General features: G+C 38.9%; 1 protein-coding gene across 1 annotated transcript in view; it reads right to left on the bottom strand.

Annotated features, from left to right (window-relative positions):
* Positions 1–2,663: 2,663 nt before the first annotated feature.
* LOC127659693 (ras-related GTP-binding protein A) overlaps positions 2,664–27,861 on the bottom strand; it is a 43,552-nt gene continuing 18,354 nt past the window's right edge. Inside the window, exons 5-11 of the mRNA XM_052149627.1 lie at positions 27,380–27,602; positions 24,842–24,937; positions 24,640–24,762; positions 22,982–23,073; positions 22,793–22,908; positions 22,188–22,313; positions 2,664–3,456 (exon numbers count right to left, since the gene is read on the bottom strand). Of these exons, the coding sequence (XP_052005587.1) occupies positions 22,210–22,313; positions 22,793–22,908; positions 22,982–23,073; positions 24,640–24,762; positions 24,842–24,937; positions 27,380–27,602 (754 nt within the window). The 3' untranslated portion in view covers positions 2,664–3,456; positions 22,188–22,209. The remainder of the gene's footprint in view (positions 3,457–22,187; positions 22,314–22,792; positions 22,909–22,981; positions 23,074–24,639; positions 24,763–24,841; positions 24,938–27,379; positions 27,603–27,861) is intronic.

The raw sequence follows: 27,861 nt of genomic DNA, 5'->3' as shown, positions 1-27,861 counted from the left end.
TATCCATCAACTCATATTTATGCTTCATTGGTCAGGTCTGCCAGAACCGTAAACACTTACCATAATCTATTATTTCTGCTTTAAAGTGAATAGCATCTACGTTAATATTATTCTCAGTTTTACTGTCTTAACCTTGGGATAAATATCTTGAGGTTACTAGAGCCTGCCACATCCATTTCCGGTCCTGCCTGATGTCCAACTATACTACTACTTTAGTGTCGGAGTAAGGACGACTAACTGCAGCCTGTGCCAGCCAGAAATCACTTCAGTTTACTACGATGGACTTCACAGAGTATGAACTGATGCCAACTCCAACTGTAAGACATGAGACTCTTCACTGACCACTGCCTGAACCTTGGTCAAAGGATGAACTGCACTGTTAAAATACATGATCATATAAATGATCAACTAAACCCTTCATCAGGCAAAAGAACAATTGCATCTATGTGAATTTCTGCAGTTCCTTCAGTATGGACTAAAAAGCATTGTCATTAATCTTACAGTTCTTTTTGTTTAAACATCGGCCCCTAACATTTACTTATTATTTAACATTTATTTGCACTGCAAACAAATAACTAATATTGGCATTGTATAGATGTTTAGCCAGAGGGGAACTGGCCGTCACAGTGAATCTGGTTCCTCCCAATGTTATTTTTCGCCATTAATCAACATCTTATGGAGTTTTGTGTTCCTTGCCACAGTCGCCTTCAGCTTGCTCACTGGGATCCAAATACAATTATTATTAAATTGTATTATATATTTTTATTTATTTTAAGGCACAATTTTCAATCATGGTTTTTTTTTTTATTTTTTATATCAAACCACACAATTATGTTTCTAAGACATTACATATCACAGCTTCTTTTTCTGTTAAGCAAAATTTTCTTTAAAGCTGCTTTGAAATTACGTGTCTATACAATTAAACAAAATGATTGACAATAATGAGAGAGCGAGAAAGACACAACACAGACATGCAAAGACTAAATAAGAATGAGGGCACTTTAATTTGTATTATCATCTCTCGTGTCTCCCATAGATACTGCAAGTTTCTGCACATATATAACACAACAAGAATTGAATTATCAAATAACTTAATAAGCATCTAAATATAAGATGATTTTCTAAAAAATGTATTTAAATATATAATTTGGTAATACTTCCTGTGACAGACAATAACCCCAAACTACTATATTGTGTGTTATTCTCCTAATAGTTATTTACCTTGTGGCCAATGACACGGAAACTTTCTCTGAAACATGATCACTTGTTGCAAATTAATCACTTATTATTTTGCATTAAATAAATGTAGAGGTCGATCCTCATAAATTGGAGTCAGCTTGTTAAAGTGCTGAATCCAGGCTTGCTCATTTGTGAATCACAGTCTCAAAGGAATGAAGAAATGCAAAAGCACATTCATGGACACATTTTCACAATCTCAAGGCACAACACCAATAGTAAAATGCTTGGCATTTATTTGTGCATTTGTGGATTGTGTTGTGTGGAAAGAACACCGAATACATTTGTATTCTGTTGCGAGTATTTGTGAAACAAGCATGTGTGTGGATCTGTTCAGGCATTTTCACAGTGTGTGTGTGGATCTGTTGTGTGCACTTGTGGATTGCTTTGGTGCTGAGAAACATGTGGCCCAATTAGAAATCCCTTCCTACCTAGCAAGGTGTCTGAGCAGCTTGATCTAATGGCTGCTCTGCATTTATTTGTGTTGATCGACCACAATCCAATCAAAATATTGCAACTTTTCTTCACCGTGACAGTTTGAGGAGCCCAGCCATAAACTGGAGCCCCTGGAATGCCATCTTGTCCATTGTTCACTACAGTACTGCCCTGCTCCTTTGAATACATGCCCTTAGTCCTAGATCCTTTTCATCCCTCCTCCTCCTGATTTTGAGGAAGCAGCTAAACAGTAAGTTCCATCTTATTTGCCCAGTCAGAGCACTAAGGAGATACATTGCTTGCACACAACCTACAGTTTAATGCAATCCGATCAACTGTTTGTCTGCTATGGTGAGTCATTGCGAGGCCAGGCTGAGTCCAAACAGCAAGTGGCACCTGGGGTTTATTTATACATTTAAAATGGAAACTAACAAAATAGTTTGGTTACCAGAGAATTGCGATCCTGGTCATAGTGCCAACACTGTGTTCCACTCCTGGCCCTGTCTGGTTGACCCTTGCTGCGGCTTAATGACTGAAGTGAAATAGAACAGAAGGTTACGCAGGTACAACAGATTCTGTGATGAAGTCAACACACCACACAGGGTGGTTACTCTGGAAAATGCGTGGTGCCAGTCAGCAAAAGAGAAGGTGCTGGCCTGCTTGCACCTGTATTTGTCGAGGATGACTGCATGCAGGGCTAGATCAATTTGCTATATGTCTCACCCACAGCAAGGCTCACCCATACTGTGGCATGTTGACATAATTCACTGAAACTGGGTTCCCTGCATAATCCTTCAATATACAAACATTGAAAATCATAAATGTCTCAAAGGCATCTGCTGAAAGTATTTTTGACACCTGAGAGAAAAGGTCTTATAAATGAATTGCAGATGAGCAAACATGAAAACACACATCAAAAGATGTCTGAGTGATGAATGTGTGCTATCAATAAAGGAAAAATAATAATTATTTTGTTTCTAGGCCTTATAGTTCTAATGTTATTCATGTAAACCCTAGTGCAACTTTGTATATCTATATCTAACACTAGCACCACCAAGAGATCAGAGCCCAATTTTGCTATTGTAGAAGTTCAGACTGTAAAATATAAATATGTTCTTTGTGGAGGACTGTGTACATTGATTTATAGCTTAGTCAATCCAAATGTAAATCCACTCTATATTTGTTTAAATATTTAGATTTTTGACGTGAGTGTTTTTTGTGCTTTAGGATGTTTGTGAGACAAGCACAAATCAGGTGTCATCACTTTAAGAGATTCCTTTATTTTCTTACCTCTTATAAGTATGGTTTTGTTCAATGGAAGGACAGTAATTACAGAAGAACGTGCATTTATTTTTGCTGAATATTTGTAATCCAAGTAATTCAAACAGACCAATTTTACAGTCACAGATTTCGGCTCAACCTTTTCAGCATTTGTTCAAAAGTACAAAAAGCTGAGATAATGCTTAAACAATATATAATGGAGACAGAGAAAAACAAAATGTTGACTATGATTTAGTTTTGTGAACGAATAACTCACAAGTTACTGTAGGGCACAAATCAAATTTTAAGAGGCCATTATAATATCCAATCCCTCCTCAGAGTGAATCAATATGAACTATAGCCCCATTGCAACAGCAGGAAGCAAAAAAAACAAACAAAAAACAAACAAATAAAAGCAAGTTAAACCCCTTTTTACATCAGATGGAAAAAAACACTGGATGCAGTGATGTTGGCAAAACTGGAGAAATTCCTTTGAATCATTTGCAGGAGTTCACCCTTATTATCCTGTGCATAAGAGAAAAAAAACAGCATCAGAGTAGTAAAACAGTGCAACAAAACATCACATTTAAGTTAAAGTCTCCCTGAAGCTACAAAACGAGATAGAGTAAATGAGTAAAACAAGAGAATTATTATTATATATATATAAAATTCAGGATGGAAAATGTGTGCAGCAACGTACGCGCACACACACGGTCAAAAGTTTAGGGTCACTTGCTCATCCTTTATTAGGGGTCCAAGCACAGAAGGTGCCAGAACCCTATTGTACTTTTTCAGATTTTCTTATTATTTTTAGGCCGTCAGTCGCAGAGACGCCAAAGTTGGTGTGATGGTCAGAAATCCCACTCACACACACACACACACACACACACACCTACCTTGCCTTTGTGGTCATAACTCTGGACCATAAGTGCTAGGACAAAAATATTTTTTCAATTTAATTTCCATCTATAAAATTTTTCCAGCATTTAGAAGTTTCGGGAAAATTTTCTTTTTCGAACTCCTCTAAGGCCGTATGTCCAATTTGCACGAAATTTGTTATATCATGTATGGAACCTAATCAAAACTATTTTATTTCGTTGAAGTGTTACAAAGATGTAAGCCAACAAACTGGTCTGGCGTCATCCATGTAATCGAAATTGACCAAACTAAAAGTCCAAACGTAGCGAAACTTGATACACAACACGACATTGAGTATGCACGCAAAGTCGCATCAAATTTCGTCTATAGGGGACGCTACAACAGAAAAATACTCATAACTCTGCAGCTGTATGATCAATGATGTTGAAAATTGGTTTGCATCTTCTATGGCCCAAAGGCGAACATATCACTCTAATATCATTTGGAAATTCAACAAACATGGCTGCGAGCAGCCAATCAAATTTCAGCATTTAATAACATCAAATCTGAATGTCCAGATTTGTCCAAATTACGAAATTACGAAACTTGAGATATTCATACACAGTGTCAAAATGACGCTGTGTACCAAGTTTTTGAGAATCGATGCTTTGCGTCGGAGCACATTTAAATCAAAATGCTTTTTACCTCTAAATCCTTACACATTTTGTAGGACTTGATGCATCATTTTTATTTCATTTTATAAAATGTTTCAGCCATTCCAAATTTACTGAAAACCCTACTTTCTCAAACTCGTCCTTGGGCATTAATCCGATTTTCACCAAACTTGGCCCAGGTCACCACTAAACTTTTTGCCTGCATGGTCATCAAAAGAATTTAGATCCATTAAATCATCTAGAAGATACAATCTGATATGTTTGACTAGTGTGGCCCAATATGACTAATATTCTTTTGTGCACAAATGCCAAACTTCACAAAACTGTTTAAATATGGAAAACAGGACATTCTGAGGAATCAAACTAAATTTCATGGATTTATCATGATCTGGGGGCTAACAGCAATTTTTAAATTATCAGCCTGATAATCAGAGACTGATGAAAGCTGTAATACTACTTTTGTCCACCAGAGAGCGCAACATAAGAAATCCTTTTAAGTCCAAGTCTTTCATGAGTGTATGAATGTACATAAGTTTATTTGAAGAAACGTGGTACACTGACAATGTCTTCAGACATTAGTTTGCAAATAAATCTGAGATTTGAAGTGTCACCTTAATTTTTACATAACCTAAAAATATTGAAAACATATTTGTCAAGTTTCCAGACAGTATTAACTCACATTGCTTTAGGGATATGTTTACATATGTCTGGAATTATATTATGCGTTTATTTTTCCATTATCCCCATTTCTGGCTCTAATTTCTATATGGCTGCATCTGAAAACAGTAAAATGCTGCCTTAAAACCAGCCCGAAAATGCCCCATAGTCATACTATGGCAAGGCTCCTGCCCATGAAAACTATTTTTTTCCTACTATGACAAGTCAATTAATTTTGTGGAATCATATCTCCCAATCAGAATGTCGTAGAGAAATAGGAACAGGCTCATTTCACTTGGGCTACCAATCAATCTTAAGTATCATCTTGGAAATGGCATAGTGATATCATTTGATCAGAATGTCCTAAAGAAATGACAGTTGGCTTGTTTTGATTGGGTGAGCAATCAGACTTCAGGTATCATCATGGAAACTACTAAGCCATGCCCTAGCAACCATTTAGCAACCAAACCCCATTGACTTCCAGAGATCCCCATCTAAGCATTTTGAATGGATCAGAATGTCGTAGAGACTTCTGGTTTTGTTCATTGGACTCATGGTAGCAAGGAGCCTTTTGAGTATCACCTTGGTAACTGCCTAGCAACCAGATGGGGTTACCTTAGCAAACAATAAACAAATCACATATCTCTGCATCAGCACATCGTAGCGACTTCCGGTTTGGTTAATTTGAGTCAGGGTAGCGAGGAGCTTTTGAGTATCACTGAGTCCACTGGGCACTTATTAGCTGTTTTTTTTTAATTATTATTCTGTCCAAGTAATCCATTTCAAAAACGTTTTTTACGTTTTGTAATTAAATAATGTATATGTTGGCACAATAAATGTTTTGTCTAAAAAAAAAAAAACACTACATTTCAAACATTTAAGCATATGCCTTCAAATCAAAAGATTGTGAGAAACATTTCCGTTAAATGACCCGAAACTTTTGAACAGCAGTGTGCGCGCGCAGGTGCCAGCAGGTGGAGGCAAAAAACCATGTTTGTGTGTAATTGAGCGAGTTGGTGAGGTGAAGTGTGTCAGCATCACTCAGTGTTTATATTCAACAGCACTTCCATGATCGCTCATATTATTACTACACAACTATAGCTAGGAAGTACCTTTAAATGGCTTTAAACTAACAACTTCAGAATTAAGGCTCATCACAGATGAGAAACACAACATTCTGATTAATTACACAAACTCTTACCGGACTTTCCACATAAGAGAGGACAAAATGGCATAAGACATTGCGGTTTCTATAGTGAAAGAGTCTTGTGCAGCAGCTAGCATTAAATAGAAATGATTACACCTGCTTGAATGGCTATTTTTCCATTGAGAAAACAGGATGCATTTCACCAAAATGACATTATCTTCAGAAAGCTGACAAACCGATTACAGCATCATCAACAGGTGATCGCACATACTCCATCACCCACACCCACTAGAAACAGCCCAAGCTGTGATACTAGTTCCGCAGTTATATTTTGAGAAGCTCGGATGCATCATTTGGTTTGAACCAGCAAAGGCAGATTCTGATCAGTCAGCTCACCAAGTAGTTCCATAGATAATTACAGCAGTGCTGATTTAGGGCAATAATCGCACTCTTGCTCATGTGATATTACTTAAATGTATATACACTGGCGGAATAAAACTGGTACTTTTATTCACCAAAGTGGCATTCAATTGATCACAATGTATAGTTAGGACATTAATAAAGTGAAAAATTACTATTACAATTTGAAAATAAAAAATCAGAACTACAAAGAGTTATCAAAAAATCCTCCACGTGCAGCAATGACAGTTTTGTAGATCTTTGGCATTCCAGCTGTCAGTTTGTCCAGATACTCGCCCCACACTTCCTGTAGCACTTGCCATAAATGCGACTGACTGTTGCTGCTGGCTGAGCTGTTGTCCAATGTCGGTGTTTCTTTGGCCAATCTAACCTTTTCTTTTTGTTTGTTTAAACTGGCTTTTTGCTTTGCAATTCTTCCCATAAGGCCCGCATCCCTGAGTCTTCTCTTCACAGTTGTACATGAAACTGGTGTTGATCGGGTAGAATTCAGTGAAGCTGCCAGCGGAGGACATGAGGCATCTATTTCTCAAACTAGAGACTCTAATGTACTCCACAGATTTCATATTAGCAAACTATAATTTTGGCAAGTCGTTATCTACTTATTGAATGACATGTGTAATTTTCCCAACAATTGTTAACGAACAGATTGTTTTCACTGGAATCACAATTCCAGTGGGTCAGACATTTACTTTATAGCTCATAGAAGTTAACTGTGCCTTTAAGCAGCTTTGAAAATTCCAGAAAATTATGTTAATCCTTTAGTCAATGAGCAAATTAGCTTCTGATTGGTGTTTTAAGGCCAACCTTCAAACTCGGTACCTCTATGCCTGACATCATGGGAAAATCAAAAGAAATCAGCAAGACCTCAGAAAAAAACTATTTGTGGACCTCCACAAGTTTGGATCATCCTTGGGAGCAATTTCCAAATGCCCGAATGTCCCATGTTTATCTGTACAAACAATAGTACGCAAGTATAAACACCATGGGACCACACAGCCATCATACCGCTCCGGTGCACATGGGGACAAAAGATCTTTTGAGAAATTTCCTTTGGTCTGATGAAACAAATTTAACTTTTTGGCCATAATGACCATCGTTATGTTTGGAGGAAAAAGGTGAGGCTTGGTGAGCCGAAGAACACCATCCCAACCATGAAGGATGAGGGTTGCAGCATAATGTTGTGGTGGTGCTTTGCTGCAGGAGGGACTGGTGCACTTCACAAAATAGATAGCATCATGAGGAAGGAAATTTATGTGGATAATAAGGCAACATCTCAAGACGTCATCCATTAAGTTAAAGCTCGGATGGAAATGGGTCTTCCAAATGGACAATGACCAAGCATACCTCCAAAGTTGTGGCAAAATGGCTTAAGGACAACAAAGTCAGTGTATTGGAGTGGCCATCAAAGTCCTGACCTCAATCTGATAGGAAATTTGTGGGCAGAACTGAAAAAGCATGTGTGAGCAAGGAGGCCTACAAACCTGACTCAGTTACACCAGTTCTGAGAAATGGGCCAAAATTCAAGCAACTTATTCACAACTTATTGTGAAGCTTGTGGAAGGCTACCCAAAACATTTGACCCAAGTGAATCCATTTAAAAGGCAATGTTACCAAATACTAACAAATTGTATGTAAACTTCTGACCCACTGAGAATGTGATTATATATGCGTGTATACATATGTGCGATATGGCCCTACATCAGCACTGCTGTGATTCGGCCGCAGGCCGTGTGCCGTAGGTAATTACAGCAGTGCTGATGTAGGGCCATATAGCATGATTGCGAGTGTGATATCGCTTACATACAACAGTTCAATGAACAAGTACATTTTAAAAAATGTGAAAAACAGAGTACGTTCATAAAAAGCATTTGTGCATGGAACTACTTTCTTACGCGACGGATCAGAATCTGCTATTGCTGGTTAAAAAATTATGCGTCCAATGCTTCATTAGTAATTCAAAAAGTTCACTTCAGAAACAGTATCACGGGTTGTGCGGTTTCTAACAAGTTATTGGATAAACAAGGATGGATGTGTGTGTGTGTGTGTGAGCGAGCGAGCGAGCGCGTGCAAATCACCTGTTGCCACTCCAAAGCAGAGATGCTGCAAGCGTTCTGAAGGTAAGCTTTCTCCATGGAAAAATAGTGTCCAAGCAGGGTTATTTCTCCCTATTTCGTGGTAGCCGCGCAAGAGTCATTCTTATGAAACAGTTATGTCTTCCGCCATTTTAAACCGTGTATCAAATGTGGAAACTCGCTAAGCGCCTCGAGTTCTGTAACAGTCTGGTGTGTCTCTCAGCTGTGATAAGGCTTAATCCTGAAATTGTTCATTTAAAGCCTTTTAAAACGATGTCCAAGCTTAAGTAATGTAGTGGATTACGAGCGAGCGATCACGGAGTGCTGTTCTATGTAAACAATGCCTAATGGATTACATTTACGTCACCAACTAGCTCATATTACACACAAAAATTATCTTTTGCCACCACCTGCTGGCTAACATATGTAATTTCTAAAATAAATACAGTAACTCCTAACAGATCTGCACTGCTCTTACACATTAGTTTAGAACGGCATGAACACAAGCGGAGTGATACACACACAGTGAAGTGTAAGAGTGCTGATGCTGTCAGACAATCAGTGCTCATGGAACATCTCGTCCAATCAGATTTGAGGGCCGGAACTAACTGTTGTGTGTTTGCGCGTGCGCACGCAGGCACGCACGAACGATTTTCAAACACAACAGTCTAGAATTTACAAAAAAAGCATCCAGTGAGCAGCAGTTCTGCAGATGGAAACTGTTTGTTGATGAGAGAGGTCAACAGAGAACGGCCAGACTGGTTGGAACGGACAAAGTCTAACCGCTCTGGGCCTCGTTTCCCAAAAGCATCGTACAATTGTGGTGAAAAGAATAGCATCAGAAATACTGTTCTGGTGGCACGAGGGGGGACCAACACAATATCAGGCAGGTGGTTTTAATGTTGTGGCTGACATTTAAAAGCTTACAAACAGTAGCACAATAACATTACATAACTCCCCCCAATCAAGTAACCTGGGCTATGGTCAAAAATGCAACCAAAAGTGAATTTTGCCAGAAATTTTACATTTGGGAACAAAACTAGCCCATATAATCAATACATCTTTTTGTTATATACATAATTTAATGTCTTGAAACAGTAATTATATTCAAATCTACTGTAGAAGCAGACAGCCAAGAACTGTATTATCCAACATAGTGCCCATCTAACTCCTTAAAATGTAATCTAGGAGTGCCTTTATTGTGCTATGGTATTTTTGGTTTTGTTCCACAACCAAATATATTTTAAAGTATGTAAGGTGTTTTTTGTTTTTGTTTTTTTACAGTAGCAAGAAAACGCATGTGAACCCTTGGAATTATCTGCATTTCTGCATTAATTATTCATAAAATGTGGTCTGATCTTCACCTTAGTCCTAATAATAGACAAACAAAGTGTTGACAGACAAATAAATTTAGTTTGTCTTTATTAAATTATTCACCGTCCATGCTGGAAAAAGTATGTGAACCCTTGTATTTAATAACTGGTAGAAACATTATTCCTTCAGCAGCAATAACATTCACCAGACATTTACTGTAGCTGTTGATCAGGCTTGTATATCACCAGAGGGATTTTACACCATTCCAAAAATTTAATCCATTAATATTTCAGGGATTTCTTGCACGAACAGCCCTCTTCAGGTCATGCCGCAACATCTCATTTGACTTAAAAGTCTGGACTCGGACATTCCAAAACAAATATTTTCTTTACTTTAGCCATTCTGTTGTATATTTGCTTGGGTGATTCAACAAACAATGACCAAAAACACACACCTTTAAGATGACATAACACTACATTCTCCTATAAAATCCCTTGATGCAATTTAATTCAACCCATTCAAATCTGAATTCATATTTCTCTCAATGACTGCAAGCTGTCCAGTCCCGAACCATGATGCTTCCTCCACCATGCCTCACAGTTGGGATGAGGTTTTGGTGTTGATGTGCTGTGCGGTGATTTTTTTTTCATCCAAATATAGTAGTATTTCTGCCAAAAAGTTTACATTTTGTTCCATCTCTCCACAGAACATTATTCCAGAAGCTTTGCAATCTTGAGACATGCAGAAATGTTTTGTTTGGAGAGCAGTGGTTTTCTATGTAGTGTCCTCCCATGAAAACCAATCTTTTTCAGTATTTTTCTTATAGTTGACACATATGAACAGAGATATTAGCAAGTTCAAGAGATTTCTGCAGATCTTTTGCGGTTACCTTTGGGTATTGTGCTCTTAGGGTGAACTGTGCACGGATGCCCAGTCCTGTTCACTCCAGGTGAGAATGGCTAGTTAGGAATCCATTGTATTGAATTAAAATTTGATCATGGCAAGAAAACACACAGAACATTCTCGTTTGGCCTTTAAGGTGCGATCACACATACCTTTGCACTGTAAAATTCTGCGGGCAAAGATGGCATGGGTGGATGAGGAGCATGTGAAATCAGCAAATAAACAATTGCCAAGCATCCTCTATTTAATGCAGCACTTCAATCTGCCAGAGTGAAGTTGAAAAGAAACTCACCGCTCAAATGATATCCTTGTCCATTGTGAATATTCAGTAAAGCTGCTTACGAAGCAACTAAACATTAACTCCATGCCAAATCTGCAACCGAAAGTCCGTCGCGCAAAATTAACGATTGCACGGATTCCCATTGAGGTGGTTGTATTTCTGCCACACGACTTAAAATACAGCATTTACAAAAATATGAATTTTCTTTTTTTGTCCTGTGTATTGCAGCTTATGTTTTGCTGCGTTTATATTGGGTTTTCTGCTTTTTAATTTGCTTTGCTATTTTGGTTGTGCAGTGCACTTCTGGGTCACCTTAGAAAACCAATATGCACAACCAATTTCTAATTATTGTTTTCTTTCAAGTTTTGAAACAATATCAACATCATTAGCATTTATAACTAGATAGGTACATTTCCTGAAGAAAATGTGAGTGGTGCTTGCCGTGGCAAAACTCATCAAATAGCATTTTCTAACTTGTTGCAAAGCACTAAAATAATGGTCATAGAATTTTTCATGTGTTAGCACTTCGCTAGGGTATACTAGCATGTGTTAGCATGATGTTAGCACTGTTTTAGCATGTCTTAGCACTTCGCTAGGCGATGTTAGCATGATGCTAACACAGTTTTAGCACTTCGCTAGGTGATGCTAGCATGTGTTAGCATGATGCTAGCACATTTTTTGCATGTTTTTGCACTTCGCTAGGCGATGCTAGCATGTATTAGCATGATGCTAGCACGTTTTTAGCATGTTTTAACACTTCGCTAGGCAATGCTAGCATGTGTTAGCATGATGTTAGCATGTTTTTAGCATGTTTTAGCACTTTGCTAGGTGATGCTAGCTTGTGTTAGCATGATGCAAGCACGTTTTTAGCAATTCGCTAGGCGGTGCTAACATGTGCTAGAGATGATGCTAGCACGTTTTTAGCATGTTTTAGCACTTCGCTAGGCGATGTTAGCATGATGCTAACACAGTTTTAGCACTTCGCTAGGCGATGCTAGCATGTGTTAGCATGATGCTAGCACATTTTTTGCATGTTTTTGCACTTCGCTAGGCGATGCTAGCATGTATTAGCATGATGCTAGCACGTTTTTAGCATGTTTTAACACTTCGCTAGGCAATGCTAGCATGTTGTTAGCACGTTTTTAGCATGTTTTAACACTTCGCTAGGCAATGCTAGCATGTGTTAGCATGATGTTAGCATGTTTTTAGCATGTTTTAGCACTTTGCTAGGTGATGCTAGCTTGTGTTAGCATGATGCAAGCACGTGTTTAGCAATTCGCTAGGCGGTGCTACCATGTGCTAGAGATGATGCTAGCACGTTTTTAGCATGTTTTAGCACTTCGCTAGGCGATGTTAGCATGTTTTAACATGTTTTAGGTTGTGGCTATGAAGATTTTAGGTCATTACTTATTGGCTGCTTGATAATATAAATCCTCTGAGGGAGAGAGAGAGGGAGAGATGCAGGGCTGACAGGCCCTTTTTGTCTGTGTGTGTGAAAATGTCAGTTGGGATTTGAATTTCTGAACATTCCGCAATGTTAAGTCAATGGGATTTTTTTGGCCGCTTTTTCGTCCGCTGTGCGAACATCGTACACCAGATCGCTTAGAAAGATATAGCACACCTCTCCTCAATGAGCCGCACGATTTGACACCTCACTCAGCGGTCTGTGACAAAAGCTGCGGGAGGAGTAGCGCGCCAAACTTTGTGTGGAATAATAAGAAGCAGAACTAGATAGGTACATTTCCTGAACAAAAATTATGGTCATAAATAAATCAACCCAGAAGTCTGTACGATTTTCTGGTGCAGAAATATGTGATTTGTTACTCGGTTGCTAGGGTAAGGCCATGTGGTTGCTATGCAGTTACCAAGGTAATACAATACATGGCTCCTTTCCATCCTAGGTGAAATAAGTCACCCCGGAAGTCTATACGTGTTTCTGGTGCAGAGATATGTGATTTGGTACTCGGTTGCTAGGGTAACCCCATGTGGTTGCTAGGCAGTTACTATAGTGATACTAATGAAGTCTCCTTGCCATCCTGATTGAAATAAGTCAGCCCGGAAGTCTCTACGTTTTTCTGATGCAGAGATATGTGATTTGTTAATCGGTTGCTAGGGTAACCCCATCTGGTTGCTAGGCAGTTACCATAGTGATACTAATCAAGTCTCCTTGCCATCCTGATTGAAACAAGTCAACCCGGAAGTCTCTACGTTTTTCTGATGCAGAGATATGTGATTTGTTACTCTGTTGCTAGGGTAACCCCATGTGGTTGCTAGGCAGTTACCATAGTGATACTTATCAAGTGTCCTTGCCATCCTGATTGAAATAAATCAACCCAGAAGTCTCTCTGATTTTCTGGTGCAGAGATATAGTTATTGCTAAACGGTTGCTAGGGAGTGGCTTGGCAGCTGCCAATCATGAAACTCCAAAGGCTGCTTGTCAGTATGAATGATATAAACCAACTCCCATGCCTCTGTGACATTCAGAATGGAAGATATCCCTCTATGGATTATGGTTGCTAAGGTGCTCGACAATGGTTGCTAGGGAGGGGCTAGGAAGTGTTGAGGTGATTCATGATTGGCTGTTTGCTGCCCCGAGTCAAACGAGACCACCCTTGTGTTTCTATGACACTTCTATCCGGAGATATCCCTTTGATCTGTTTCAATAGAAGTCTATGGGAGTTGTTGCTAAGGTGCTCTAAATGGTTGCTAGGGCGTGGCTTGATAGCTTCGCAATGATCCTGAGAGACTGATTGGTCGTCTGAGTAAAATGAGCCCGCCCCCTTGTCTCTATGACACTGTGATCCAGAGCTATGTTGAATACAAAATCCCTATGCCATTTCATTTCATGGGCCGTCCTACACCATTATAAGTCAATTGGGGCATTTTTGGGCAGCTCCTGCCCCCCAGGGGTGCAAATTTTACCCCATATTGAGGTATGCTCTTACAGAGCCTGCCAGCCTCTTCAAATGTGGCAAATCACACGTTTCTGTGAAATCCTCGATCGGAGCTGTGACGCGTCAAAGTTTGTCGTAATGTTAAGTCTATGGGATTTTTCGGCCGCATTTTTGCCCCTGGGGCAAATACCGTACCCCGATTCGCTTATAAAAGTCATAGCACACGTGTCATCAATAGGCCGTTCGATTTGACACCTCATTCGTGGGTCTACGCCAAACGGTGCGGGACGAGTTAGGTGCCGAAGTTTTGTACGGAGATATAAAAATAAAAATAAAAATAACTAGATAGGTACATTTCCTGAAGAAAATGTGAGTGGTGCTTGCCGTGGCAAAACTCGTCAAACAGCATGTTGTAACTGGAAAAGAAAAAAAATTATGGTCATAAATAAATCAGCCCAGAAGTCTGTACGATTTTCTGGTGCAGAAATATGTGATTTTTTACTCGGTTGCTAGGGTAAGCCCATGTGGTTGCTATGCAGTTACCAAGGTAATACAATACATGGCTCCTTTCCATCCTGAGTGAAATAAGTCAACCCGGAAGTCTGTAGTGTTTTCTGGTGCAGAGATATGTGATTTGTTACTCGGTTGCTAGGGTAACCCCATCTGGTTGCTAGGCAGTTACCATATTGATACTAATGAAGTGTCCTTGCCATCCTGGTTGAAATAAATCAACCCGGAAGTCTGTACTCTTTTCTGGTGCCGAGATATGTGATTTGTTTCTCGGTTGCTAGGGTAACCCCATCTGGTTGCTAGGCAGTTACCATAGTGATAGTAATCAAGTGTCCTTGCGATCCTGAGTGAAATAAATCAACCCGGAAGTCAGTACTATTTTGTGGTGCAGAGATATGTGATTTGTTACTCGGTTGCTAGGGTAACCCCATCTGGTTGCTAGGCAGTTACCATAGTGATAGTAATCAAGTGTCCTTGCCATCCTGATTGAAATAAGTCAACCCAGAAGTATCTACGTTTTTCTGATGCAGAGATATGTGATTTGTTACTCGGTTGCTAGGGTAACCCCATGTGGTTGCTAGGCAGTAACCATATTGATACTAATGAAGTGTCCTTGCCATCCTGGTTGAAATAAATCAACCTGGAAGTCTGTACTCTTTTCTGGTGCCGAGATATGTGATTTGTTTCTCGGTTGCTAGGGTAACCCCATCTGGTTGCTAGGCAGTTACCATAGTGATAGTAATGAAGTGTCCTTGCCATCCTGAGTGAAATAAATCAACCCGGAAGTCAGTACTATTTTCTGGTGCAGAGATATGTGATTTGTTACTCGGTTGCTAGGGTAACCCCATCTGGTTGCTAGGCAGTAATCATAGTGATACTAATCAAGTGTCCTTGCCATCCTGATTGAAATAAGTCAACCCGGAAGTCTGTACGTTTTTCTGATGCAGAGATATGTGATTTGTTACTCGGTTGCTAGGGTAAGCTCATGTGGTTGCTAGGCAGTTACCATAGTGATACTAATGAAGTGTCCTTGCCATCCTGATTGAAATAAGTCAACCCGGAAGTCTCTACGTTTTTCTGATGCAGAGATATGTGATTTGTTACTCGGTTGCTAGGGTAACCCCATCTGGTTGCTAGGAAGTTAACATAGTGATACTTATCAAGTGTCCTTGCCATCCTGATTGAAATAAGTCAACCCGGAAGTCTCTACGTTTTTCTGATGCAGAGATATGTGATTTGTTACTCGGTTGCTAGGGTAACCCCATCTGGTTGCTAGGCAGTTAACATAGTGATACTTATCAAGTCTCCTTGCCATCCTGATTGAAATAAATCAACCCAGAAGTCTCTCTGATTTTCTGGTGCAGAGATATAGTTACTGCTAAACGGTTGCTAGGGTACTCTGTGTAGTTGCTAGGGAGTGGCTTGGCAGCTGCCAATCATGAATCTCCAAAGGCTGCTTGTCAGTATGAATGATATAAACCAACTCCCATGCCTCTGTGACATTCAGAATGGAAGATATCCCTCTATGGATTTTGGTTGTTAAGGTGCTCGACAATGGTTGCTAGGGAGGGGCTAGGAAGTGTTGAAGTGATGCATGATTGGCTGTTTGCTGTCCCGAGTCAAACGAGACCACCCTTGTGTTTCTATGACACTTCTATCCGGAGATATCCCTTTGATCTTTTTCAATAGAAGTCGATGGGACTTGTTGCTAAGGTGCTCTTAATGGTTGCTAGGGCGTGGCTTGATAGCTTCACAATGATCCAGAGAGACTGATTGGTTGTCTGAGTAAAATGAGCCCACCCCCTCGTCTCTATGACACTGTGATCCAGAGCTATGTTCAATACAAATCCCTATGCCTTTTCATTTCATGGGCCGTCCTACACCATTATAAGTCAATTGGGGCATTTTTGGGCAGCTCCTGCCCCCAGGGGTGCAACTTTTACCCCATATTGAGGTATGCTCTTACAGAGCCTGCCAGACTCTTCAAATGTGGCAAATCACACGTTTCTACTGAAATCCTCGCTTGGAGCTGTGACGCGTCAAAGTTTGTCTCAATGTTAAGTCTATGGGATTTTTCGGCCGCTTTTTTGCCCCTGGGGCAAATACCGTACCCCGATCGCTTATAAAAGTCATAGCACATGTGTCCTCAATAGGCCGTTCGATTTGACACCTCATTCGTGGGTCTACGCCAAACGGTGCGGGACGAGTTAGGTGCCGAAGTTTTGTTAAGAGATATAAAAATAAAAATAAAAATAAAAATAAAAAGTATAATAATAAGTATGTGAGATTACAATAGTGATGCTTTGCAAGCACCACTAATAAAAAGTATAATAAGTATGTGAGATTACAATAGTGATGCTTTGCAAGCACCACTAATAAGTATGTGAGATTACAATAGTGATGCTTTGCAAGCACCACTAATAAGTATGTGAGATTACAATAGTGATGCTTTGCAAGCACCACTAATAATAAGTATGGCGAATAACAATAGTGATGCCTTGCCTTTGGCAAGCACCACTAATAATAATAATAAGAAAAATAAGTATGTGAGATTACAATAGTGATGCTTTGCAAGCACCACTAATAATAAGTATATGAGATTACAATAATGATGCTTTGCAAGCACCACTAATAATAAGAAGTATGTGAGATTACAATAGTGATGCTTTGCAAGCACCACTAATAAAAATAAGTATGTGAGATTACAATAGTGATGCTTTGCAAGCACCACTAATAATAAAAATAATAAGTATGTGAGATTACAATAGTGATGCTTTGCAAGCAGCACTAATAAGTATGTGAGATTACAATAGTGATGCTTTGCAAGCGCCACTAATAATAAGTAGTATGTGAGATTACAATAGTGATGCTTTCCAAGCACCACTAACTAGATAGGTACATTTCCTGAAGAAAATTTGAGTGGTGCTTTCCATGGCAAAACTCGTCAAATAGCATTTTAAAACTGCTGAGATATGTGATTTGTTACTCGGTTGCTAGGGTAACCCCATCTGGTTGCTAGGCAGTTACCATAGTGATACTAATCAAGTCTCCTTGCCATCCTGAGTGAAATAAATCAACCCAGAAGTCTGTACTATTTTCTGGTGCAGAGATATGTGATTTGTTACTTGGTTGCTAGGGTAACCCCATCTGGTTGCTAGGCAGTTACCATAGTGATACTAATCAAGTCTCCTTGCCATCCTGATTGAAATAAATCAACCCAGAAGTCTGTACGATTTTCTGGTGCAGAGATATGTGATTTGTTACCCGGTTGCTAGGGTACCCCCATCTGGTTGCTAGGAAGTTACCACAGTGATACTAATCAAGTCACCTTGCCATCCTGATTGTAATTAATCAACCCAGAAGTCTGTACGATTTTCAGGTGCAGAGATATGTGATTTGTTACTCTGTTGCTAGGGTAACCACATCTGGTTGCTAGGGAGGTAACAGGGTCATACTTTTCAAAACTCCTTGCTATCGTGAGTAAAATCAGTCAATCCGGAAGTCTCTACGATGTTCTGATGCAGAGATATGTGATTTGTTACTTGGTTGCTAGGGTAACCCCTCCTTGTTGCTAGGAAGTTAACATAGTGATTCTAATCAAGTCTCCTTGCCATCCTGTTTGAAATAAATCAACCCAGAAGTCTCTCTGATTTTCTGTTGCAGAGATAGTTATTGCTAAACAGTTGCTAGGGTACTCTGTTTAGTTGCTAGGGATTGGCTTGGCAACTGCCAATCATGAAACTACAAAGGCTGCTTGTCAGTGTGAATGATATAAACGAACCCCCATCTCTATACGATGTTCTGAAGCAGTGATATAGGTCTTGCAAAATGGTTGCTAGGGTACTCTGTTTGGTTGCTAGGGAGTGGCTTGGCAGCTGCCAATCATGAAACTCCAAAGGCTGCTTGTCAGTATGAATGATATAAACCAACTCCCATGCCTCTGTGACATTCAGAATGGAAGATATCCCTCTATGGATTTTGGTTGCTAAGGTGCGCGACAATGGTTGCTAGGGAGGGGCTAGGAAGTGTTGAGGTGATTCATGATTGGCTGTTTGCTGTCCCGAGTCAAATGAGACCACCCTTGTGTTTCTATGACACTTCTATCCGGAGATATCCCTTTGATGTCTTTCATTAGAAGTATATGGGACTTGTTGCTAAGGTGCTCTAAATGGTTGCTAGGGCGTGGCTTGATAGCTTCGCAATGATCCTGAGAGACTGATTGGTCGTCTGAGTAAAATGAGCCCACCCCCTTGTGTCTATGACACTGTGATCCAGAGCTATGTTCAATACAAAATCCCTATGCAATTTCATTTCATGGGCCGTCCTACACCATTGTAAGTCAATGGGGCAACTTTGGGCAGCTCCTGCCCCCCAGGGGTAGAACTTTGACACCATTTTGAGGTATGCTCTTACAGAGCCTGGCAGCCTCTTCAAATGTGGCAAATTACACGTTTCTGCGAAATTCTCGCTCGGAGCTGTGACTCGTCAAATCTTGTCGCAATGTTAAGTCTATGGGATTTTTTCGGCTGCTTTTTTGCCCCTGGGGCAAATACCGTACCCCCGATCGCTTATAAAAGTCATAGCACACCTCTCCTCAATAGGCCGCATGATTTGACGCCTCACTCAGGGGTGTGTGACAAAAGCTGCGGGACAAGTTACGCGCCGAACTTTTGTGTGCCTTTGGCAAGCACCACTAATAATAAGTATGGCGAATAACAATAGTGATGCCTTGCCTTTGGCAAGCACCACTAATAATAATAAGTATGGCGAATAACAATAGTGATGCCTTGCCTTTGGCAAGCACCACTAATTAACCAGCTGTATTGGCAATACACACTTGTCCAAGGCTCTTTAACGCTTTCCCGGTCCGACGTGCCGAACTCGACCCACGGTGTGTTTCAGAGGTTTGTTTTTGAAAGATAAAACTCCAAAAAAAAAAAAAAAAAAAAAGTAAACATAATACATATATTTGGAAAGCTGAGATACTCGTGATTCGAACGATGTAAACCTTTTTATGATACAATCACAACAGCAGGTACAATCTATATCTTTGTCAGACCACCAACATATAAACAACCAAAAACAAAATTTAGGCAACTCACCTATGAAGCCTCATAGTAGTCCACTGAGCCATAACTTCCCGACAAAAACGGTGTTGTTTCATTGTCAAATGTCCAAACGATCAAATCAAGTAAAATGTTTAGTCCAAATCACATTATTACATCAATAAATATCCACAGACTCTTGTTGCATCATTTCAAAGCACCTGGCAGCTGTGCCTAATCTTTCACATATTATCGATAATAACTTCAGTTCAGATGTAAACATTTCCTATATCCGGTATCAAAATGGAAGCACGCACTCTGACCTTTCGATTGACACCTCATTTGACCCAATAGGAGCTTCCATGTCCTATCCAAAGCCTTCAATACCCAACCACAGTCTGTGTCGAATGTAAGGGCATACCCACTTTCCTTTGTTTACTGATCAAACCAATTACATCGAAGAGTGGAAATGACTGACGCATCGTATAGCCAATGAAATTCTGAAAACAGTGATATGCAGCTTTAGTGTGAAGATTAGCGCATGGTTCTGTAATGTGTGTGCGCAAAATTGCTTGGCATTACCGAGTGTGTCGTGCGTCTGTGCGTAAAAATATTGGAGAGCTGTTTTGGAACTGTTTACACATTTGTCGATTTAAATATCGTGAAACGGACACGAAAAACAGGATTTTCACCTCAGGATGTGATATAAGAAGGCATTCATTGTCAAAATTCTGAGTTTGGAGATGAAATTTCTGAAAACAATACGGATGATTTGGATGCAGAGGAAATATGGAGAGATGAGACATGGCTCTGGACAAGTAAGTGTTTTCTTGTGTTTTATAACATATATTACTGTATATTCCGCATAAATAAGCTTTAGTTTGAATAATGAACACATTTTGTAATTACCCTTTGTCGTGTGTTTGAACCGTTTGTGCGTGTTTTTTGTATTTGTATGTGCGTGTGTGAGGTTTTCGTTCATTGTTTGTTTCAGATCTATTGACATGCTATATAGATGTTTTGTATATTTACTGTAAAATATATATATATATAAATAAATAAATATAAGTTGAAAATAAGAATATATGTTGTGTTTGAGAGTCTATTTGTTACAATGCGGGGAGGTGTAGGCCCATCTATTTGTTACAATGCTGAATTGATGGGGGGAGGTGTAGGCCCATCTCTTTGTTCCATAGTACATTGGCAAAGTATACAGTATTTACAGTAAATATACATACAATAATGCATATTTACACACTCGAAAAGAAAAACATATATATATATATATATATATATATAATACAGAAAAGATGGAAAAGTTGTGTCTAGCTTTGTAAATTACATTTATTTATTCTCCCCCACTCAGCAAGCGGCCACATAAAGTGGAGCAGCAGGACAGCACCTCATCAAGAGAGGAGCCCCATGAACCAGAAGGCTTTCAGAGAGACCCTTGCTGAGGAGCTGGCAGAGTTGGGGTCTCACTCCACAGCCAGACCCGTATCTCCTGCTCCACGAAGAGCACATCACAGGCCGTTGCACATCACCAAATCTTGCACCGCTGGTCGTCTGAAGTGCAGGCAGTGTCATGCAAAGACACCAGTGAAGTACTCCTCCTGTGATGTGCCTTTGTGCTTTGTACACAAATGTGACTGCTACAATGACTGGCATGTTGCTAGAAACATGTACAATTTTATAATGGTTTGTAAATACTTTGTGTAAAAATTCATGTAAATAGTTTGTTGTGTATTTTTTATATAAACAAATTGTCCACCATAGCACTAGTTTTGACTCTTTTATATGCACAACATTTAGTTTCAAGAAGGGAAAAGGCACTCTAATGTGTTTATGCATCAGTTACTCTGTGTCAGCAAAACTAATAGTGGATCTGGATATGGAATATGAAAACTTCTATTTCATTGTGTTCAAACTTCTATTACTCAGAATCAGTAGCACTTACAGTAATTCTGTGAAAAAACTTCAGAGTGTCCCCTTTCAAATGTGACCAAAACCATGCATGTACTCCAAACGGTTCAAGAACAGCTTTAAATTTACTTTGGGTATGCCTTGATTAGGCGTTTTAGGCTAATTTTACAGGATTGGGAAGAGGTTAATTAATGTAACTACATTTTGCAAAATGTGTCTTCCATCATACGAGTTAATCTTTGTTTTGTTATATATCTAACATTAGCCCGATATTAAAGAACAGATAACTGAATTATAAAAAAAGTAAATATCTATTTATTTTAGGAAATATCTGATTATCCATCTGTGTGTACTACAGAGCACACATCTTGGATTAATACAAAGTTCGGCAAAGTTCATACTTGTGTTATGTGGAAAAAAGTAATAATAAAGAATGAGCAGGTACTCATTCATTATTACTAGTATTGTATAACGTGGAATATAGTTACAGTTTTCATTTCAGTATCTTGGGTGGCATGTATGTGAAACAGATTTAGGAGTGCACATTGCATCCACTCACGTTCTCTGCTGCATGTGTATGTCTAGCGCATGCGCATGTGCAGACTGTGTTTGGGTCCATCTACTCGCTCCAGCTTTTCAAAATGTCTCCTGGCGTTCCGAATGTTGATGAGGGTGGCAGCAGATGCTGGAGAGAGTAAGATAGTGGGACAGTGAATTCTACCACAAAATATTTTACTCTGTGATCATTTCAGGGCCAAACCACAAAACTAATTTCACAATTGAATATAAAAATTCAAGGACAAAGTATTTAAACATTAAATAATTTAACACAAACGTTTTCATGAAATTTTTACCCTTAGGACATATTTCTTTTTTTTTTTTTACAAATGAAGCCTATTTTAAGGACTATTAAGATTTTCTTTGCTGCATTATGACAATTAAAAAAATACTGTTATGCAAAAAAGATCCTAATGTTCCTATAAATTGTCTTCATTTTCTTCATGCAAAATATTTTTATTTTATTCTTTTGACTTTGGGTTGAAATATGACCCAGACATTTATTCATGAGATTCACCCATATGTACTCCATTGCTAGGCCTAGAAATGAAAAAATGGTAAGAAGTTTTTATGCCACACATGAACTGAAAACAGGCTGATCCTTACGTATTGACGGGTCAGACATGATAACCATGACGTATGTGTTGGACGTGAACACGTCGATAAAAGCTGCAAAATTCGAGTTGCGTACTTCCATGCTCTGGAATGAGGCAGCTAACTTACTGTGGGATCAAAAACAAAAATTAGCATGCCGCTTTAGCACCTCAAACAAGTCAAAACTGACAAGTGACTGACCTGCAGCTGAGCTTGAACTGTTTGATGATGTTACTGATCTTCTCAAAGCGATGAGCATCTCGCTGTTCCTTACACTGATAATGAGAAATCACCTGAACAAACATGCAGAGAGAAGTTCATTCAGTGAATCACAGCAGAACTACTGTTCATGTTTCAGCTGTAGATGCCAGCCCCAATTTCCTTTACATGGCAGTCAGCTCTTGTTGTCTAAATGGGTGGTTCTTAGCCAGAATAAGCTGCAATATGGAGCAGATATTCTGTATTTTTACTAAAAGGTCTGGCTAAACAACTTGTAGTCCACTTCATATACTGGGTGGTTGCCAGGGCATTGTTAGTTAGATTATCCAAGGTGATAAAAAGAAAAAATAATCTAGTTTAAAACAAGTCATGCATAGAAATTTAATCTTTGTGTCCATGTTGGTTTCATAAATGTTTGAAAAACTTTCATCGCATTTTCAACAAAAAACTTGATTTAACGAAAATGTCAAGTTCTGTAATAATCAAGTATAAGGAATTCAATTACTGGAGTAAACATAACTTAATCATTAATTTCAGAAGTTTTCAAATGTATTTTTCAAGGTAAAATAAATAAATAGATAGGTCCATGCAATGCAAATGAATGGGAACTAAAATTTGGAAGCTCCAAAATGCACATCAATGCAGCATAAAAGTAGTCCCTAAGACTTGTGGTTATATATATATATATATTCAGAAGTGATATGATTGAAACAGATCAATATTCAAGTCCTTTTTTGCCATAAAATATCCTCCATAACCAGCAGGTGGCGATATGCACAAAGAATGTGAATCACCAAACACAAAAGAAGAATTTGAAAGTGGAAACTGATGGTAAAAAATTACTTAAATATTTATCTGTTTCTCACCCACACCCATCATATCGCTTCCGAATATATAGATTTAACCACTGGAGTCTTATGGATTACCTTTATGTGCTTTTGCAGCTTTAATGTTTTGGTCACCATTCACTTGCATTGTATGGACCAACAGAGCTGGGATATTCTTCTAAAAATCATCATTTGTGTTCTGCAGATGAAAGTCATACACATCTAGAATGGCATGAGGAAATGATGAGAGAATGTTCATTTTGGGTAAACTATTCCTTAAACATTGAAAAGTAATCAGTAAGATCATCTCCGGATCAGAATGTCACATGGGTTGGGCGGCTTTTACGTGGGCTAGTGCATTGAGGCCCTTGATGAGACATTGCGGCGGCAAGTTTGCCACAGCAAGCCCCACTTACATTTTCTGCAAAACGTTTACACATTTATTTGTATTCTTCAGGCAGTTACACCACTTATACATTTCGGTTTTTACTATATGCCTCAGAAAAAAAAAAAATATCAAAATGACTGAACTCCGAAATTGAAAAATTGTTCATCATAGAAGAGGTATACTAATATTAGCAATAGTAACAGTCAGTTAGGGTTAGCCTAAGCAAATGCTGATTTTATGCATATAGTTCATATAGCTTTCATCAAAGCTGCTGCAATATGGAATGCTAAATGTTTATGAATTGAAATCCCAAACATGATGTACCATAAAACGATTGTTTCCCCAAATTTTGGAAAGTTAACCATAAGCCATTTAAATATATCTAGGCTGTGTGTGTGAGCATTGTGTTTGAATTTGTTACTAACCAGGAAAGTGGCTCTTTCAAACAGTAATACTTCATCAGCTTCAATAATCTGAGCAAAGTTGCGCAGGTTACACTCGAGCTGCTGTACATTAGGAATCAGCTGATACACGATACTGGACCAAGCCTGCAGACATGTACACATAAATAACATCAACACACCTTCTAAAAATTTGTTAAAGTTGAGCTGTTGGAAATGTTCTTACTTTATACAGCGTTTCATCCCAAATAGATGTCCTGAAGCAGGTACAGGCAAGGGGCCGGGACAATCTCTTCAAATCCTCCTCACGCTCTTTAAATATCTACACAAATCAGAGAGAAAGGAGATAATGAATAATAATTAACAAAGTTAACTGCAATATTAATATGGACTCCTCATCCATTGTCAGCATACAGTGTCACTTGTGTTGTATCCATCATTTTGTAAGTCACGTTTGGATAAAAGCATATGCTAAATAAAAAAAAATTAAAATGTAAATGTTAGCACCACCACCCACACAGGTCACTGCAAAACCAAGCAACTTTTGGTCAATTCTGCATCAAAGTTCAAACTTTAACCTCATGTAAAATTTGTGTAGGGAGATTTCTCCACCACTGGAAGTCCATCAGGCAGTATTCCTGATCACGTGGATTCCACTTGAGATTTTGCCTGCAGAATTCCACCATGCAAGGGGATAATGTGCCCAAGCCTTTGTGTTGAATTAACAAATAATATATATATAATTTTTTTTTTCCCTTTCCATCCACAGAACTGCTGCTCACTGGATGTTTTTGGCACCATAAATTCTAGAGAATGTATTATTGTGATATTGTGCATGAAAATCTGGAGAACAGCAGTTACAGAAATACTCAAACCAGCACATCTGGCGCCAAAAATCATGCCACGGTCCAAATCAATGAGAACACATTTTTCCCCCAGTCTGATGGTTGATGTGAACATTAACTGAAGCTCCTGACCTGTATCTGAATGATTATATGCTCTGCAGCCACACGATTGGCTGATTAGATAATCACATGGATGACTGTTGGTGGCAGATGGGCTGGTTTGAGTATTTCTGTAACAGATCTCCTGGGATTTTCAAACACATGTGTCTAGAATTTACTCTGGATGCTTTTTGTTTTTGGCACCCTTCTGTGAGCAGCAGTTCTGTGGATGGAAACACCATGTTGATGAGAGAGGTCAACAGAGAATGGCCAGACTGTTTCAAACTGACAAAGTCTAAGCGCTCTGGGTCTTGTTTCCAAAAGCATCGTAAGCCTAAGTACAGGAGATTGCAGAATCCATCTTACAATTCATCTTAGTTTTACGGCATGTTTCCCAAAAGCATTGTAACTTTAGTACTTGAAAATGCTTGTAGATTCACGACTGCTCTGGAGTAATCATACAGTGCTAAGAAAATCGTAAACACAGATTTATGCAGACACCTGCAGGACAAATGTGAAATTACAGCTGATACAATTTAAACACACTTTAAATATTTTTGCTAAAACTTTAATATCAGGATAGGTTTTATTTATTTTAATAAGAGTCTAATAATATGTATAAAATAGATCTATAATCATCCATAGTCTATATAAATGGATGGATTAATTACTAAACAAATAAAGTTATTTGTGCAGACTAGTTGGTAAAAGAAAAGTGGCATGATTGATGCAGACGACTGTTTATCTACTCTCTCTGATTTTAATGTATAAAGTAAATAACTGCCTGAAAATCCTCAGAATATATTGGCTCATCCATGTCTCCTCTTCCTATAATTCAAACATTGTTAAGATGGCTAGGGCTGTCACAAGGGTGGGGGCAGCTAACCCCAGAGAGAAACTAATTATACTGTATATGTCAGTTGGTTATCAGAAATGTTGACTAATGGAAACCAGCTACATCATTGGGCCCATATATGCTAGAGAACTTGAAGGTTTCATTGCTCACATTGTTGTGCTAGCCCCAAACAAGCTTTTTACGAGGGAGGGCAACAAGCCTAGATTCAATCACTTCTCGGTGTATAAGATAATTGACATAAGATGGAAATCATATGTCAGAATGGGCCACAGTCTACTCCATAAATCGCACCGAAGCAGTTATATTTGTTGACCGGCCACGCTTCAAACATGAGGTAGCTGTGTATTTCAAGTGTATTTGGGGAGGCTGTTCTGTTTAGATGAAGCAAATAGAGTCTTTTCAATGTGCGTCTAATCATTAACAGGATAACACAACGGCTTGTAAAAAGTCAATATTTAAGTCAGTTTTTACCATAAATTCTACTTCCTGCCAGTAGGTGGCAATATGCACAAAGAATGTGAACCTCCAAAAACAAAAACAACAACACGAAAATGAAAATGTAGAGTTTTAGAAAAAAGGACTTTATTGATCCGTTTCTCACCCACACCTTTCATATCACATCTAAAGATATGGATTTAACCAATGAAGTCATTTGGGACTGCCTTTATGCTGCCTTATGTGCTTTTGAAGCTTAAAAATGTTGGTACCCATTCACTTGCATTGTATGGACCCACAGAGCTGAAATATTCTTCTATAAACCTTTGTGTTCAGCAGAAGAAAGTCATACACATCTGGGATGGCATGAGGGTGAGTAAATAATGAGATAAGTAATTAACCCAAGAAGGAAAATTAATTAAGTTAATGGCTATGTTTATTCAACTGGTAATGTTCCTGACATGTTTTGTGAGATTCACCCATTAGAGCTTAAAGAAAGACTAAAAGGAAATTCAAGCCTGTATCTCACCAGATCTCTCTGATCCTCCTGAACCAAATCCATCTTGTGCACCAGGCAGAATATCTTGGCATCGGGTGAGTTCTGCAGAATGGCTTCCAGACACGACTGGTAGTAATGCATGTCCTTCTCCAGCTCTCGACTCTCCACGTCAAACACGTAAATCAACACTTCCACATTACGGAAGATATTGTCTCTTTGACTCGTGAAGTAGTTTTCCATGAAAGTGTCCTGACTGTGCAAACACAAGTCACATGTAAAGGGACAGTTAATTAAAAGGAACCAAGTATTCAACACCACCCCCCAACAACTATGCACAACATTTATCATGATATTCCAATCCCATATGATCTTCTTCCATGGAGAACAAAAAGAGATGTTGAACAGTATGTTAGCCTCAGTCACCATTTGGGTGAACCATTGCTTTAAGATGAAGCAACAACAAAACATTTTAAATTTGTGAGCAAAGACATTTAAAAAAAAAAAAAAAAAAA

The sequence above is a fragment of the Xyrauchen texanus genome, chromosome 19 (assembly GCF_025860055.1).
Source record: "Xyrauchen texanus isolate HMW12.3.18 chromosome 19, RBS_HiC_50CHRs, whole genome shotgun sequence".
Lineage (NCBI taxonomy): Eukaryota > Metazoa > Chordata > Actinopteri > Cypriniformes > Catostomidae > Xyrauchen > Xyrauchen texanus.
The sequence above is the reverse complement of the archived record's forward strand: the minus strand, read 5'-3'. Positions and strand labels throughout refer to the sequence as shown.